The 16,058-nt window shown below is 44.9% G+C and overlaps 1 protein-coding gene across 1 annotated transcript in view; it reads left to right on the top strand.

The window, feature by feature from the left end:
- The window catches only part of MOB3B (MOB kinase activator 3B), a 77,117-nt gene extending 62,725 nt beyond the window's left edge, over positions 1–14,392 (top strand). The window contains exons 2-3 of the mRNA XM_065405921.1: positions 4,972–5,174; positions 14,051–14,392. Of these exons, the coding sequence (XP_065261993.1) occupies positions 4,972–5,174; positions 14,051–14,392 (545 nt within the window). The remainder of the gene's footprint in view (positions 1–4,971; positions 5,175–14,050) is intronic.
- Positions 14,393–16,058: the final 1,666 nt, after the last annotated feature.

The following is a 16,058-nucleotide window of genomic DNA, read 5'->3' as shown; positions in this document are numbered from 1 at the left end:
AGCTGTCAACTCAGCAGAGCTAAGGATTGAGCATCATGGGTACATTTTAGTTAGGTGCGTGGGAAATTATAATGGGAGGTAAGGGAGCTCTCCACCTCCACCACCTCGCAGAATCCGGCTTTATCTCTCATTCCCAATCCCTAGATCTCTCCAGGGCCTACTCTACCATTTTTGCCGCCCCAAGCAAAAAAAAAAAAAAAAAAAGCTACCTGAACTGCTGAAGCAAAAAAAAAAAAAGCCGCTCGGAGACTGTGCCGCCCCAAGAATGGACGGAATGCCGCCCCTTAACATGCGCCTCCCCAGGCACGTGCTTCCTCCGCTGGTGCCTGGAGCCGGCCCTGGCTCTCTCACTTGTGGTGATGGGGGTTTTTTTCATGAAAATCGATGTGAACCATTCCTGTCTTGCCAAATTTGGTGATGGGTTGATGGAAGCATGAGACAAAATATGGAGGACTTCACCGGTGGTCTTGTTTGCCATTGAATTAATGCAGCTAGATCTTGTTAATCGAGGTTTATCCACAGCCCGGGGATCCAAAAGCTTTCTGCAGTTATCAGTTTCATACCACAGGCGTATTACTGAGTCATTAATCTGAAAGGTTTTGTTCCCTTTAAATTTGAACAAACATGACATTTTGACAAATGATTTGGATTAACCATTTCTGAGTGTAAGTCATCAATGCATACGGTAGGAAGGGAATATGTTCTAGTGGTCACAGCAGTGGATTAGGAGTCAAGATCCCTTCTAGGTTCTATTTCTGAGAGTACTGGATATTGGCCTCATTCTGTGGCCTTGGACAAGTTACTTCAACTCGTCTGCTCCCCTTGTTCATGTGACATGCAGGGTAACAGATGACCATTAATTTACACAGCGAAGGGCCAGAGAAGGTGGCTGTGGAGGGAAAACGCAGTTATGCAACCATAACGTAAACTACATAGCCACTGTTAAGAGCTTCATGTAAATAGCTGCATTCACCAGGTTTTTTGAGTTCTGCAAAACCTTGGAGCTATACTGCATATTCTTGAGCACCGTCTAATGGCACTGTATCTATTAACTATTTACACATCCACCACGATAAAGCTCTCTTGTAACAGCTGCCACCAACTCCTCTCCATTTACATGAATGAGAAATGCTGCAAACACTAGGCTGGGCATCTGGCAGAAGCGGAGAAGGACTTGGGGAGCAGCCACTTGATGCTGTTTTCCAAGGTAGTCGAAATTGGGTGCAATTTTCCCTGTAAATTAATGCTGATTACAGCGGCATTAACTAACATGGAGCAGCCTGTGCATTGGGATTCAAGCATTTGAAAATGGCTCCAGTTGTTCTGGAGTCTCCGTATGACTTGATGAGTTGCTACAGACCAGGGCCTGGCATTATGAGCTCCATCAGAGGGGAATTAGTCCACCCCTTTCTCTTTTCAAACAGTGGATTGGCTGGCAATGTGCCTTCACAGGTTTCCTGCAGGATGTCTATATTTTTCCCATCTGTTCAGTGGATTTATGTGGCCATGTCCCTTCTCCCTCCACGAGCTTGGAATTTGCTCTTGTAGGAGTGGTTTCTGCTTTCTGGATTTGATCTTATCTTTGTTCTTATGCTTCTTATACTCTTCCATACTTATTTATTTGGCAGTCCTTCGCCTCTATGTGCCTCAATTTACTCATCTGTAAAGTTGGGATAATATACTTTCTTGTAGCACTCTCACAAGGATGATGCGAGGATTGAGTAATATTTTAAAGGAGACGAACAGATGCTTTCAACTAATATTAAATGTAAGTAGGTGGCAACATTACTGAGAGTGCTGTCTGGACACTGGTGTTTGGAAGTGGAGGGGGAAGATCCTGAACATGGGCTTTTCCCTATTTGGTTTTGTCAGCCTGGTGTTTGAGTTACTTATAGAGAAGACATATTTTGTATCGCCAAACATTTAAAAAGGAGTAAATCTCCTTATATAAATGCCTGGCTGGTTTCTCACTGCCCAGATGAATCATTTGGTAATAAATTATGCAAAGGAAAAAGATTAGTGTTTTCTCCCTTTTGAAATAATTTGTAACATATACAGCTGCTGCCTTCACATCAATTGCTGTATTGTATAAGTTCAAGTGTAACTGTAAAACACTTCAGAAGGGGTATAAAGGAATAGTAAGGAAAGCTCTATCGCAGTTGGAACAAAAGACTGTGAGGGGAGCTGCGGAGTTTCTAATTACAGCTGTGCAAAACCTTCATGACACAAGCCCAGGTGAGTGTTCACCTGGTGTTGACTTTCATTCTGAACTTGAAACTTGGGCCAAGCATTTGTGACCCTTTAGAGGGAACCTGTATCAAGTTTCAGATGAACTCAGGCCAAGTTTGAAATGAATCTGGCCAGTGGGTGATATCTCTGCAAAACATGGTGAATAGAACTTTTGCTGTTGGATCTGATCAAACCCCAGAATCCAAGCAAAAATCAGGAGGGCGCACAAAGCCATGCAAAGTGACTATGTGATAAAGTTCACACTAAAACACTTTGCAAAGCTGGCTCTAGGTCAGAATTTTAGATGGGGTGCTAGTAAATTGTTTTATCTCTATATCTGCTCATTAAGAACCTGATCCTGTGAAGAGCTGAAGGCCTTCAACTTTTACATAAGTCCAATGACAATTGAAGATACAGAGCACTTTGCAAGATCAGGTTTCGTTTAAGAGAATTTTGAAGTGCTCTTCAGTGCTGTGTTGTGGAGGTCTGACTGTTCCCTTGCCAGCAGCAGCAGCAGCAGCATTGCTTGCTTTGGTGTGTGCGCCTGTTCATTACAGTGCATGGGACACTGGGACAGCTGCCCCAAATGTATAAGAGACATTCTATTAAAATAACAATTGTAAAAGGTGCATAGAATAGGGATGAAGATTAAAAAGTGACTGGAGCAGTCTCTTCCACCTTAGACTTTGTATAAAGATGGCAACACAGTCAATGAGATCCATCCCCTGGAACCAAGCTCATCATGTGTATCATGGGCTTAATCTCATAGCACAAGGAACGGTAGTCCTGGAGCTGAAAATGATTTGTGTAAGGGCATGGCTATACTTGCAGATGTAGAGCGCTTTGAGTTAAACCAGCCTTCGTAGAGCGCAGTAGGGAAAGCGCTGTAGTCTGTCCACACTGACAGCTGACAGCGCACTGGCGTGGCCACATTAGCAGCTCTTGCAACGGCCACAGAGAGCAGTGCATTGTGGTAGCTATCCCAGCATGCAAGTGGCTGCAACATACTTTTCAAATGGGGGTGGGGGGGTGGAGTGTGACAGGGAGTGTGTTGTGTATGTGGGGGGAGAGAGAGTGGGTTTGGGGGGAGCTGAGAGCATGTCAGCATGCTGTCTTGTAAGTTCAGACAGCAGCAGACCCCCACCCCGGACTCTCTCTCTCTCTCTCACACAGTATTCCACACTAATGGTTTGCTTTGTCACGGAGCAGATAAGCAGCCAGCTGTCAAACGGAGCTTTCAAAGGGCATATCCAAAACAATGACACGAGTGGCCACTTGACTTACGGGGATTATGGGACGTTTCCGGAGGCTGATCAGAGCGCAGTAATGCAACACCTCGTTCACACTGGTGCTGCGGTGCTCCAGCGGGGGCGCAGCAAATGTTCTTCCACTCGCCAAGGTGGAGTACCAGCAGCGCTGTAGCCGCGGAGTCAGAGCGCTCTACGTGCCTTGCCAGTGTGGACGGGGAGTGAGCTAGTGCGCCCGGGGCTCCTTTAATGCGCTGTAACTCGCAAGTGTAGCCAAGCCCTAAGCAAGATGGTACACTTGGGAATCAGATTCATACTAGTGGACATTAAGAGTCTGGCTCTGCCCCCCTTAAAGTAAATCGCAAGGCCCTCATTGTTGTCTGTGGGACCAGTACCAGTGCCTATGATCTTGATCCAGCAAAGCACTTAAGCTCATGATCACTTTTAAACGTGAGTGTGGCGGGACAACGACTCACCGGCGCGGCGCCTCCTGCTGGTTGTCCAGGGAATTAGCTCTTTTCCAGTTCTGGAGCACCCTCTGCTGTCTGATGTCTCGACTGCCGCTGGCCCCCATGTCCCTCCCGGACCCTGGTACCCTTTATCCAGGGGTTCTGCCCACCGCAGTACTCCCTCTGGGTCTCCCCTCCCAGGGGAACCCCCAACCCCCTTTCCCCACCTTGCCTCAGTGGCTACCGCCCGTCTCCATTTAGCCCCCGGTCCCTGGGGCGGACTGCAGTCTGTAAACCACTCATCATCGGCAAGGGAGGCTGGACCAGCTGCCTCTGCCTATTCCTGGGCTTCCCCTCTGCAGCCCTAGTACCCTCTTGTGGGCCCTTAACTCAGCCTGCAGCCTGGGCTTTGCTAGGTTGGAGTTCCCCAGCCTCTGCCCTTCCCCAGCACTGCTCCACCTAGGTACCCTCCTCAGCTTCCCAGGCAGCCAGGTCCTTCTCTCTCAAAAGGCTAGAGAGAGTGTCTTCTCAGCCTCTGGCTCTCAGCCCTCTTATAGGGCTAGCCATGGCCTGATTGGGGCGTGGCCTCACCTGTGGCTGCTTCCCCAATCAGCCTTTCTTTTCCCAGCTGTAGCCCTCTCCAGGTCTGTTTTAACCCCTCCGGGCAGGAGCGGGGTGGCCACCCCGCTACAGTGAGTGATCACAGTACCGTAGGTAAAAAGATAAGCACAGGCATAAACAGAGCCCTGCAAATCTGCAGATATCCACTTTGGATCCGCAGATGCAGATATCCATGGACCATGTTTGCGAATCGTGGATGGATGAGGATCCAAATTTTATATCTAGAGCCCTGCAAATCTGCGGATATCCGCTTTATATCCACAGACCATGTGTGTGGATCGGATGCAGATACAAATTTTGTATGTGCACAGGGCTCTAGGCGTAAGTGCTTTGCTGGATTGGAGCCTACGTCTGAATCTTCAGAACTCCCTTTCAGAAAGCCGTGATCTAATCTAAAGCAATTATCCTCCCTTCTTTGTTCACAGGTGTTCCCTTTCCAAAGAACTTCCTTCAGATCTGCAAGAAGATCCTGTGCAGGCTGTTCCGGGTATTCGTTCACGTCTACATTCATCACTTCGACCGCATCATCATCATGGGAGCTGAGGCCCACGTCAATACCTGTTACAAGCACTTTTATTACTTTGTAACAGAGCTCAATGTCATAGACCGCAAGGAGCTAGAGCCTTTGGTAAGTGGTAATCTACAGCCTAACGTGGTGGAGAATTCTCCTTTTTCTTTCCCTTAATTGAGCCTTTTCCAAACCTGTCACAGTTGATCTCCACTAGGAATGAAATGTCTGTGTTTCAAGACAGACCATTTAAATAAATGAACGCATGCCTCTGCAATAGGCCAATTCCCTCTACTGCAGCATTTACAATTGGGGAAGTAGTAAGAATAGAGTGCAGGGTGAGGGAGGGGAGGGCGGAGGTGACCTGTATAACAGTGAAGTAGGATTTCCTTTGTAATAATTATGTAGGTGTTTGTGAAAGTAGTGGGTGTGCTGCACTTGGATTTATTCACTTTCAGTCAGAGATTCAGACAAAACCAGACACTTCCCTTGACTTAGGAGACTTGGCTCTAGATAGATCAATGTTTAACTTACTGTCTCCAAAGATGAGATTCCAGAAATGGGACATACTTTCACTATTTCCTGAAGGTTTAAAAACATCTTCGAGAGGAGAGGGAAGGTTCAATTTGGAAAGGGATTCTCTGTGCAAACGTTAGCACCGGGCCCGGGGGCACCTTTAGAATGGATGGGGCTCAGGGTTCTCCACAAGTCCGAAGTCGCAATTCTGTATCCTACAAGTTATTAAGGAAGCGTTGGCACTGTTCTGCTTTTTTAATGGTTAAATGCACATTACGAGCATGGCTGACCAGAAATGCGTCCGTGTGTGTAGAAAGCAGACGCTTGCCTCTGTGTCTTTCTCTCTGTGTGTCTGCATGCACATGTGCAAAAAGTAGATGCCTTTGTGTGTAAAGCAGATGCCTCTGTTTGTGTGTGGAGGAAGGGTTATGTGTTTATCTTGACTGGAGCAGGAAATGTGGAGTGAGACAAAGGAGACAAGAGTTTCCCAGTGGTCCCCAGAAAGGAATGACCAGTTAAGAAATTTCCTTTTACCATATTAATTAATCCACAACATCCCTTTGTTGTAGGTACCTGTTATGCCAATGTTACAGATGGGAAAACTTAAGCATAGAGGGGATGATTCTCTGTTGCACTGTGGCCCCTTTACACCACACTGGCAGCAGAAAGGGGCCTTAAAGGGATGAAAAGAGGCCTTTGAGGATACGGCTACAGAAAAGAGGGCTTTCCCACTGGCATAGAGATGCTAAAGCAGCTCTACCTCATCCCCCATCTCTGTGCCCAGCCTGGGGACATGTCAGAGGCAGGAGATATGAGAGGTAAACCAGAGCGTGTTTGGAGAACACTGCTCCACAAGTTAGAGCAGCCCTGAGGTCTGTGCTGGCCCCAGAATACAGAGAGAGTAAAGACGGTTTCAGTTGTTAACCCCCTTATTCCTGAATTTGGCCAGAGTGACGAAGGAGCTTGCCCAAGTCCAGAGTGAGTCAGTTGCAGAGCGAGGAATGTAATACAACTGGTGATATGTCCATTGTGTGCAAATCCTCTTGCATTCCAGCAATCTGTTCCTGGGAATGGGAATTCTATTTAGAATTCTGATGGAATTCAGCAGCTTCAAAGAGGTTATGTCCCTGACCTGCATCAGGAAGTACCATGTCAGCAGGCTGATGGAGCCCCACCTGCTCTCGCTGCCTCGCTTCCAGAATCTTCTTGGCAACCATCAGCCTAGACCACAGCATGGAAATGCATAAAAACATATGTCTGTATCTTCCTTTTCTTCTGGGCAGAGAGGAAGGAACTGATTGCCAAAGTGAACACAGACATGACAAATCATCTCAAACGTTAATGCAACTGCTAAGGATGAGCTGTGCCCCAGCAAGTTCACCGTTGCAGGAAATGAGCCAAAATTATCCCACTAAATTAGAAAATGGGCCAAGCTCTGATTAAATAAACCGATTGCCATGCGCTCTATAAACCAAAAGCTGGCTGATGAATCAAAGTATTTTTGAAAAAGAGAAACAACTCCAAATGCTGGTACTGGATTAATAATAATAAAGCTGACAAAGACTAGCCTGGAGGCAGGATGCTGGCTTTTTAAAATGGGGCTTATCTGACTTTTAAATCCCAGTACAGCAATTGTAAAATCAAAGAGCAAATTGGGGTTGTACATAGATGATTTCCTTTAGGCAGTTACCTGATTAGCTCTTGAGTCAACCAAAAGATGGGGGCTGTATTTTTAAGCCCTGCTGATTAGTGGGTCATTCCCCTCCACCTCCGACACCTGGTTATTTTGACAGAGTTCTAAAAGTTCTTTGTAGAAAGTTCTTTGTCCCATGTGGCAAAAGGGAGAGCTGACTCACTTGCTAGCACTGCAGGCAGTTCTAAGGAGAAATACAAGGACAGATGATTGAATCATAGAGAAAGTCTTTGAAATCGTGCCCTCCAGAACAGCTGATAAGCAGGACGCCCTGAGACGTTACTGTAAATATTTTGAAATTTAAATTTGATTCTTGGTAAAAATTCTAATGGGACTCCAGAGAGATTGCAATATACTGACCAGCCCTGCTTCATGTATAATGCCTCACTCCTGATGCTTGTTCTCTTTTCCTGCAGCGAACCAAGTGCCATTCGTAATAAATAATAGGTAACTGTATAGTGCGTTACATCTTTAGAGTGACTTACAGACGTTAATTTGAATCATTCATGGTCTTGTGGTTCAAGCCCAATCTTGTTAAATGAATTGCACTCTGTTGCCACAGATTTCCTGTGTGACATTGGGGAAGCCAATTCACATCTCTATCATCAGTTCCTCATCTATAAAACCGATATAATAATACCAGCTTTACGGGGGGGTTATGAGGCTAAATTCATGAATGCTTGCAAAATGTTTTGTGATCCTTGAATGGAAGGTACTGTAGAAGTGCAAAATGCCATAGTGGCTGTTGTATGACGATTATCCCCTCTTCCTCCACAGAGGAGACTCTGAAACTGGCACACTGCACTTGAGCCTTCAGCTCAAGTTAGCTCTGTTGACATCCAAAAAAAGTAGGAAAAACTGTTGGCCTTTTAGCGAGGCCTTTTTGGATTTGCTTTCTAGTCAGTTTAGGTGCTTCCACCAGTATCAAACTGAAATGTATAAACACAGACTATGTCTATACTACTGCTTATGTCGGCATAACTTATGTCACTTGAGTGTGAATAAATCACCCCCCGAGCAACATAAGGTACATGAATATAAGCGCCAGTGTGGACAGCGCTATGTTGGTGGGAGAGCTTCTCACTTGTGCTCCTGAAAACTCTCCTGTCTGGGGATTAGTGTGGCTGGAGCGGGGTCTCCTGAAAAAAAAATTAGTGCTCTAGATGGCTGCCTACAAGAATTATATCTAATGCCAGCCCTGTACCTCAAGATTTTATCCCTTGGAGGACAGTGGGAGTTGCACATGGTAAAAACACCTTAAAATGGTGAGCTGTGATCCTGCCAGCAGGTAGGGGATCTTGGGGGACAACGACTGCACTAGTGGGGTGCAAAATAAACTTTATTAAGAAAATGTAAAAACAGGGAAAATTCAATAGTGAGGGGTATGGGGTTTGTTAAGGTAGACAATTGGGGAGGGGTTTCTTTTAGTAAATAGCATGGGGGTTTCAATAGTGGGGTACAATACAGTTGGGTACAATACAGTTGGTAACCAATTAACACTGAAGTATAAATGTAACAGGTAGCTAACAGTTTCTATGTAAAGGGTGTGTCACAGCAGCATATAACCAACTAACAGTTATGTGTTAAATAACCAACAACTCTAGGTAAAAATATGTCACAGTGGTGTAAATGTAAAATGTGAGGTGTGTTAGAAAGGAAAAGGGTAACCAATGGGGGTTTATGCTAGACTTTAGTAATACAATTGAGGTTTGGCAGCAGTAGGAGCGGGGTGAGCACGTGGGGGAAGGGATTAAAGGAGAGAGAGAGAGAGAAAGGCAGTGGTAGAGGAATGAGGTTGGGGGATGGGGGAAGAGGAGCACGTGGTGGAGCGGAGACCAAAGGCAGAGGCACTGCGGAGGGAGATTTAAACTCAGGGAGACACAGAGAGCAGACAGGCTGCAAGTTTAAACAGCAGAGAGACTGCAACGAGTGACTGGGGAGCTCGGGGGGAGACACGGGCAAGCTCAGGAGGGGGGGGGTAGCGGGAAGACAGACTTAACCACAATTATACAGAACACAGCAAAATCTTATCTATGATCTAACTTAACCAAGACTACACCAATTAGCAAGTAACAGAACACAATGCAACAATTTTTTAAACCTAACTTAACCACAGCTATGCAAAATGAAATTACAACTTATCTGGACTAAGAACCTGATTCTAATAGGTGCACCTTACACTCCCTGCCACTTATTTGATCGGGAGGGGGAGCAGTTCCAGAGGGCAGAGTGGTGTGTGCCCAGGGTACAACCCGGGGGGGGGGAGGGGGACTAGTGGTGGCCGCAGCAGTGGGGTGGCTGCAAGCCGGCAGCCCAGGATACAGTCCAGGAAGGCACAGCCTAGCAGCGGCACAGACTTATTTCTAGCAGCAAAGGCGCTGCGGAGCCAGAAACAGATTACAGATACAGACCAAGTAGTTAGCTTGAGTCTGTCTACTGGGGAAACAAGGCCAGCAGCCAGGACAGGGGGAGTTTGCAAGAGGGAGTTCTTACCATTCCCCAGGACAGCAGCAAGCACAGAGACAGGAACGGCAGTAGCATCGGAGGATGGAGAGAGGACTCGATTCGCTTACAATAATCAGGAGATCTCCAGGCACAAATTCGTTGTTCGTGGGAGGGGATTTTAAAAACCGGGGTACGCTCAAAAACAAACAAGAGCGGGGAGAGGGCCCCCCAAAGACCCCTAGCTGATCAGACCAGGTGGCAAAGCAAGGACCTTCTCCGAGGTCTGATCAGAAAATGTCCGGCTTTAAAGGCAAACTCAGGCAGTTTCCCACCAGTACTTTTGATTGGCTCCTCTTGATACAGGGGAGGAGAGAAGGCAGGGAAAGGCTGCAGGTAAGCATAGGCATGCCTGGGCATGTTCTGAGCCACAGGTATGACTCATATGCTTAATTAGTTGGCCACTTCAGGTCTTGCATTTCTGGGCAGCGCCCCCCACTCTGAGCCCGGGTCTGAACAAAGGAACCAAACAAAGAAGCAAGAAGCCCCCTCCCTAGGCAGAGCAATGGCTCCAGTTAGTCTGTACAAGCCATTCCTATGAATAGGGCTGTGACTTTAGTTAGCACAATGGCCAGGAGGGGCGGCCACACAGGACAAACAGAAAGGAGAGGGGAAAAAAGGAATGCAGCAGGGGGACAGCTGTAACAGACAAGCTGTAGTAAGAGTGTCAGTTCAGTCACTTTCTAGCTGTCAGATGTAGATGCTGTGAGCTTTGAGGGTCTGTTCCCAGTACGTTGCATTTTGTTGGATAACAGTGACTTGGGAGTGCAATAAAATCTGTTCCTGAAAAGCTGTGACATCTGAGCACAGTCCTTGATGCACTGCCGTGTTTTTTTGTTTTTTGTTTTTTAACTCAATGCATTGAGCTGGCCTGCAACTTACAGGCAGGGCTGTCTCCTGCTCTTTAGATTTATTAGCATTTTTAAAGGAATTTGTTTTAAATGGTGGGAGTTTGAGGCTAAATTTAGCTTCAGAATATGGTGGAGTTCATCTGAAGGAACAAGGATCACAAAGGCAGAAGAGTTTTTAAAAACACACTTTCTGGTTACTGAACATTACTGATTAACATGCAGTTACATTAGATCTCATTAAGAGGAGAGATGAATAAAAAAATATACCCAGTCTCCTTGCTGTGGAACCCTGTGCAAGGTCCCAGAGAGGGTGAGAACATATGCTGGGATTGGGTACCCAAAGTGTACTTTGAAACCAGGGTTTTAATCTAAAGGTTCAGGTTACCTGAGCAAAACTACTCAAGTTTTCCATTGGCACAATGTCATAGAGCTGTTTGCAGATCCAGGGCTCCCGTGAGTTCCTGCATTACAAGTTACACTAGAGCAGGGATCGGCAACCTTTGGCCCACGGCCCGCCAGAGTAAGCCCCCTGGCGGGCCGGGCCGGTTTGTTTACCTGCCCCGTCTGCAGGTTCGGCCGATCGCGGCTCCCACTGGCCGCGGTTCGCTGCTCCAGGCCAATGGGGGCTGCGGGAAGCGGCGCGGGCCGGGGGACGTACTGGCCGCCACTTCCAGCAGCTCCCATTGGCCTGGAGCGGCAAACTGCGGCCGGTGGGAGCCACGATCGGCCGAACCTACGGAAGCGGCAGGTAAACAAACAGGCCCGGCCCGCCAGGGGGCTCACCCCGGCGGGCCACATGCCAAAGGTTGCCGATCCCTGCACTAGAGGTTCATGGGAGTGATGGATGGGGCAGTCCTGCAAAATGCCAGGGGATGAACAAAGTGATTCTTCCGCCCCTGCTATCTCTGATTCTCCCATCATGTGGTAGGAGCTGGGAAATCCCAGCACACACATGAGCTTATATTCAAATCTAGATAAAATTGTATTGAAATGTAAACATACCTATACCGGTGCTGGGCAACCTATTGGCCATAGGTAGCAGTATATTTCAGTGTGCGTATTCTTCTGTTTTAATAAGTATTGCAATGTTTTACATAATGCTTTTCATACAGGCCAGGACTATGCTACAAAGTTTGGTGGCATGACTGTGTCACTCAGGTGTGAAAAAAATCCACACCCTTTGTCCAACATAGCTATCCGGCGGGTAGTGAAGACGTGCCCTAAGAATTTGAGTAGACAAACCAAAGAGTAAGGCGATGGCTTTTTATTACATTAACCTAATCAGAATATCTGTATGTCCTGTTGATTTACAGTAAGCAATGCTATATATTACATCAAAAAACTTACACTGTACTGGGCAGCATTAACGTTTCACAGTTGCACACAGGGATGCTGGAACAATTTTTATAGTGCGGGTGCTGAGGGCCACTGAACCAAAGTGTAAACCATCTATATAATGGAAACCACTTCAAGCCAGGGGGTGCAGCAGCACCCCCAGCACCTATAGTTGCGCACTTTTAAGTCAGGAAGTTCCACGGTTCAGACTGTGTAACTTAGCCTTATCTCTGTCCCTTGTGTGTGATGATACAGGGCCAGATTTTATTCAGATTTCCACTGATGTGAATGCAGAGTATTTCTTTTGTAGTCAATGTCATTACTTTAGATTTACACAGGTATAACTTAGAGTGAAGTCTAGCCTCACCGTTTTTGAAGTACATGATCATTTCTCAAATAACGCTAATATAACATCAGGCACTATTGTGTATTCCTTTATAAAATGTGCTTTGTCCGATGCATGTTAATTAGCGTTAATTGGTAGACTTTTCGGAGGAGCAGCCAGTGATTTGAACAGGCAGGGAAACTGAAGAGATGTTCTCTCCAAGTCCTCCAGCACGGTTGCAGCTCCTAGACAGGAAGCAGGAGTTGCCTCTGTTCATGCCATAACTTGTTCTGTGGACAGAGTATTTCAGTCTCCAGGACTCTCAGGCCAACATCTTCCTTACACTAAAAAACCCAACCCCACATAAAGTGTAGTTCTTTCCCCAAACACTGTAGAAATGGACATCTGTGTTCGCATAGGGTTTTATGTTTGTATTTGCAGATTTTGCCTATGCCAGTTAAACAGTGTATTGAGGGAACCGGCAGCCCAATGAAGTCATGATCAGGATTCACGATACTGAGTCAGTATTTCTCCATGTGTCTTTGTCTGTTCAACTGCACTTTTGATGCCAGCCCATGTTTATTAGGGTGTATTAATTAGAGGTATTCTGGGCAAACAGCGCACATTAAACACTAAGATTACTCTTCTCCCATTGTTGGCTTACCCATGGCATGACTAGCGTGATCCCCAGACCGCAGCAGTGCATACCAAGTACCACTTTGCTTTTATATCACACAACACTGTTGTCGCTGTGCCTGAGCCACAAGCAGCTACTGTTACTATCCAGTTTACAGCAAACAGTTCATCCTGTCACAAAACAATTGGCCGTTTTGCTCTGTGTTTATCTGTGTAACATAAAATGTTTATTAATCATGCAGCTTACTGACAGACTGCTCCTATTCAGAAATCCTAAAAATATATCTCCTCAGTTGTACTGTTATGAGCCCCATCTGAAATTTGCACCAGCAAGCTTTTGGGGGATGTTTTGTTTTTGTTTTAAAAAAAGAGCAGTTCCAACCAGCGAAGTTAGTTACATTTGTCCCGTTACATTGAACTGAAAGGTATGTTGGTTAAAATCAATGATTAAACATCCTGGGGAATTTTCAAACTTCACTTAAAATATAAATCCATTTATAATTCATTAGATTTTTTGATCATCTTTGGTCATTCTTATTGAAGTTTCTGCTGAAACAAGAATTTGCACCTTCCCAGTCCATTGTCTCTCTCTACTGTACTGCATCCCACTGTGAAGTCATGGTACTGCATATATACCAGGGATGGTCATCTCTAGAGCAATAGACAGAGAGAGAGGGAAAAAAACCAGAAATAATATCGCACTGCCAGTGCAGCAGTAGGGGAATCTGGCCTGCAGGGTAAGAAAACCACGTCATTTCACTCAAGCCACCATGCTCTCATTATCCAAATCTTTTATATCTATCCTATCCCCTCTCTCTGTATATTTTGATTTTATAAAACCATCACCATGGTATCTCCGTGTCCTCACTTAAATCCTCCCTGAAGACTCATTCCTCCTGCTCTGCCCACAAGAAGTGAGTCAACAATAACATTAACATATTGTTTTTAAAATATCCTCTTCATGCCCTCTTCTGGACTTTCCACTGTGTCCTGTACGCTCTCTGCTTTGTTTAGCCTGTAAGCTGTTTGGGGGAGAGACAGCCTGTATTTTGGGCTTGTATGGGTCCAAGTATATGGTTGGTGCTTAATGATGATAAATGATATGTACAAACTGTCTTCATTCCATAACCTGCCTCAGAAATATCCTCCGTACCCTTTGGCCCAGAAGAATCTCAAACCAAGATCCGTTGACACAGTCAGCCAAGAGGATATGAGCACCATCATTGCTAGGAGGCGTTGGAGATGGATTGGCCATGTGCTTCAGATGGAAATTGATTCCATCACCAGAGTAGCAATAAGATGGACACCTGAAGGCAAGCGAAAACGAGGCCACCTGAAAACAGCATGGCAAAGAGCTGTGGAAGCCGAGCTGAAAAACCAGGGGCACAGCTGGGGAACCATTGAAAGACTTGCCAGAAACAGACAGGAGTGGAGGAACTTCATCGCTGCCCTAGCTGCCACAGGCGTAATGGGAACATGATGATGGTGATGAATGATGATCAATAATTTACAATCAACAACTTCTAACTCTAAAATCTGTTCAAGAAACTGGAAACTTTTCTCTACCTCCTTCCCTAATGCATCAAACTTTGGTCATTCAGATAAAAAGGAAACAGAATCTGAAGTGCCCTAGTTAGGGGTATGCCAAACCAACACCCAACTAGTTATTTTTGAAAAACTGAAATCTTGATTCTTTGGCCCTTCCCTAATATATCTTTGTCTACCCTCCCACAAAATTGGGTACCTCTACTGGATGGAATGCACCATTTACAGCTGATCATTTCAGATTGGTCCACTAAAGACTTATCACTTCTTTTTAGAACAAATTTGCTATATATTTGAATATACAATTACACACCTAATTTGCATGCACCATCATAGTACTTTGGCATGCAAATATTTTAATTGTGTGTGCAACTGGCTAATAATGGTTATTTGACTACAGTTGGGCATATAAATTAGACATACACTTGTAATTTGTTAAGTCAGGCACATATGCTATAATGTTACTATGCAAGCTTACAATACTGACCTCTCAAAAGTGTTCCTCTTAGTGCCTGTTGCATATAGTGGATATAAGTCCTAATACTAATACAAAAGTGGAAGAATAGAATATTGCTAGTCTGAAATAATATCCAAGAGAATATAAATGACTAGATGTTTTTGTGTAAATTTTACTTTTTCATTCACGTGTGTTCCAGTACCAGACTCCTTGCTGTTAACCCAGCTGTTCTTCTTTTTAGAAGAATTTCCTTCTTAAAAATCTTTTTCAATTAGAGTTCATCTTTTGTGAGCACTAGTCATATTGACCAATATTTTACTTTACATGTTGTCAAAGTGACCAGAGAATTTGACAGTTACAAATTTTCTCCATCCCATGTAAAAAATAAACAAAAATTAGCGTTCTAGGACATGTGTGGCTGAAAAATTTTACTCTCAGCTGTGATGAACAGAAAAGGCAAGGCCCGAGCCACAGAATGGTGCCAGAGTTTTTAAAATTGTCATCTTCTGCATACATATTTTATTGATTATTGTTAGTGCATTAGATGATTAGATTGCTCAGTGTCCAAATATGTAATGGTAAGGACAGGAAACATCAAGAATGTTCCTGTTGATGATCTCCTTTGTCTAATTAAACCAGGCCAGGTTTTGGGTGGTACAGTTTGTGATTTTGATAATGTTTTGGACAAACTGCCGAGCTGACTTGTATTAAGCTGTGACGCAGTTTCTCTTTCTTGTGGGTGCATAAATGTATGTTTCAGTTTCTTGTGGGGAGCGTACTAAATAGGTCCTGCCTTAAAACTTGCTCCATTAACATTTGAATTGCAGACTGCTGTGGAACTTGTCCTCCTTTAAAATGAATTCACGTTCCACAAATTGTTAAAAAATAAATACATCTGCTTCAAAGGCAATCATTAAGACATGATAAAAGCAAGAGTTACAATTTCCCAGTCTAATAAAGATAAACTAGAGGCAGTAGGAATCAGTGGGAAACTTTAGACAAATCTGCAGGGATTTTATTCCTCCAAATACATAAAATGCTGAAGAGCTTTAAAAGGGCACAGTCATATTAAAAATAGCACCTCTCTCTGAAACTTTTTTTTTAACCTCCTTTTGTTTCATCTAGCCTAATATTGATGTGGGGA

This window comes from Emys orbicularis, chromosome 6 (genome assembly GCF_028017835.1).
Source record: "Emys orbicularis isolate rEmyOrb1 chromosome 6, rEmyOrb1.hap1, whole genome shotgun sequence".
NCBI lineage: Eukaryota > Metazoa > Chordata > Testudines > Emydidae > Emys > Emys orbicularis.
This window is presented reverse-complemented; position numbering and strand designations above follow the sequence as displayed.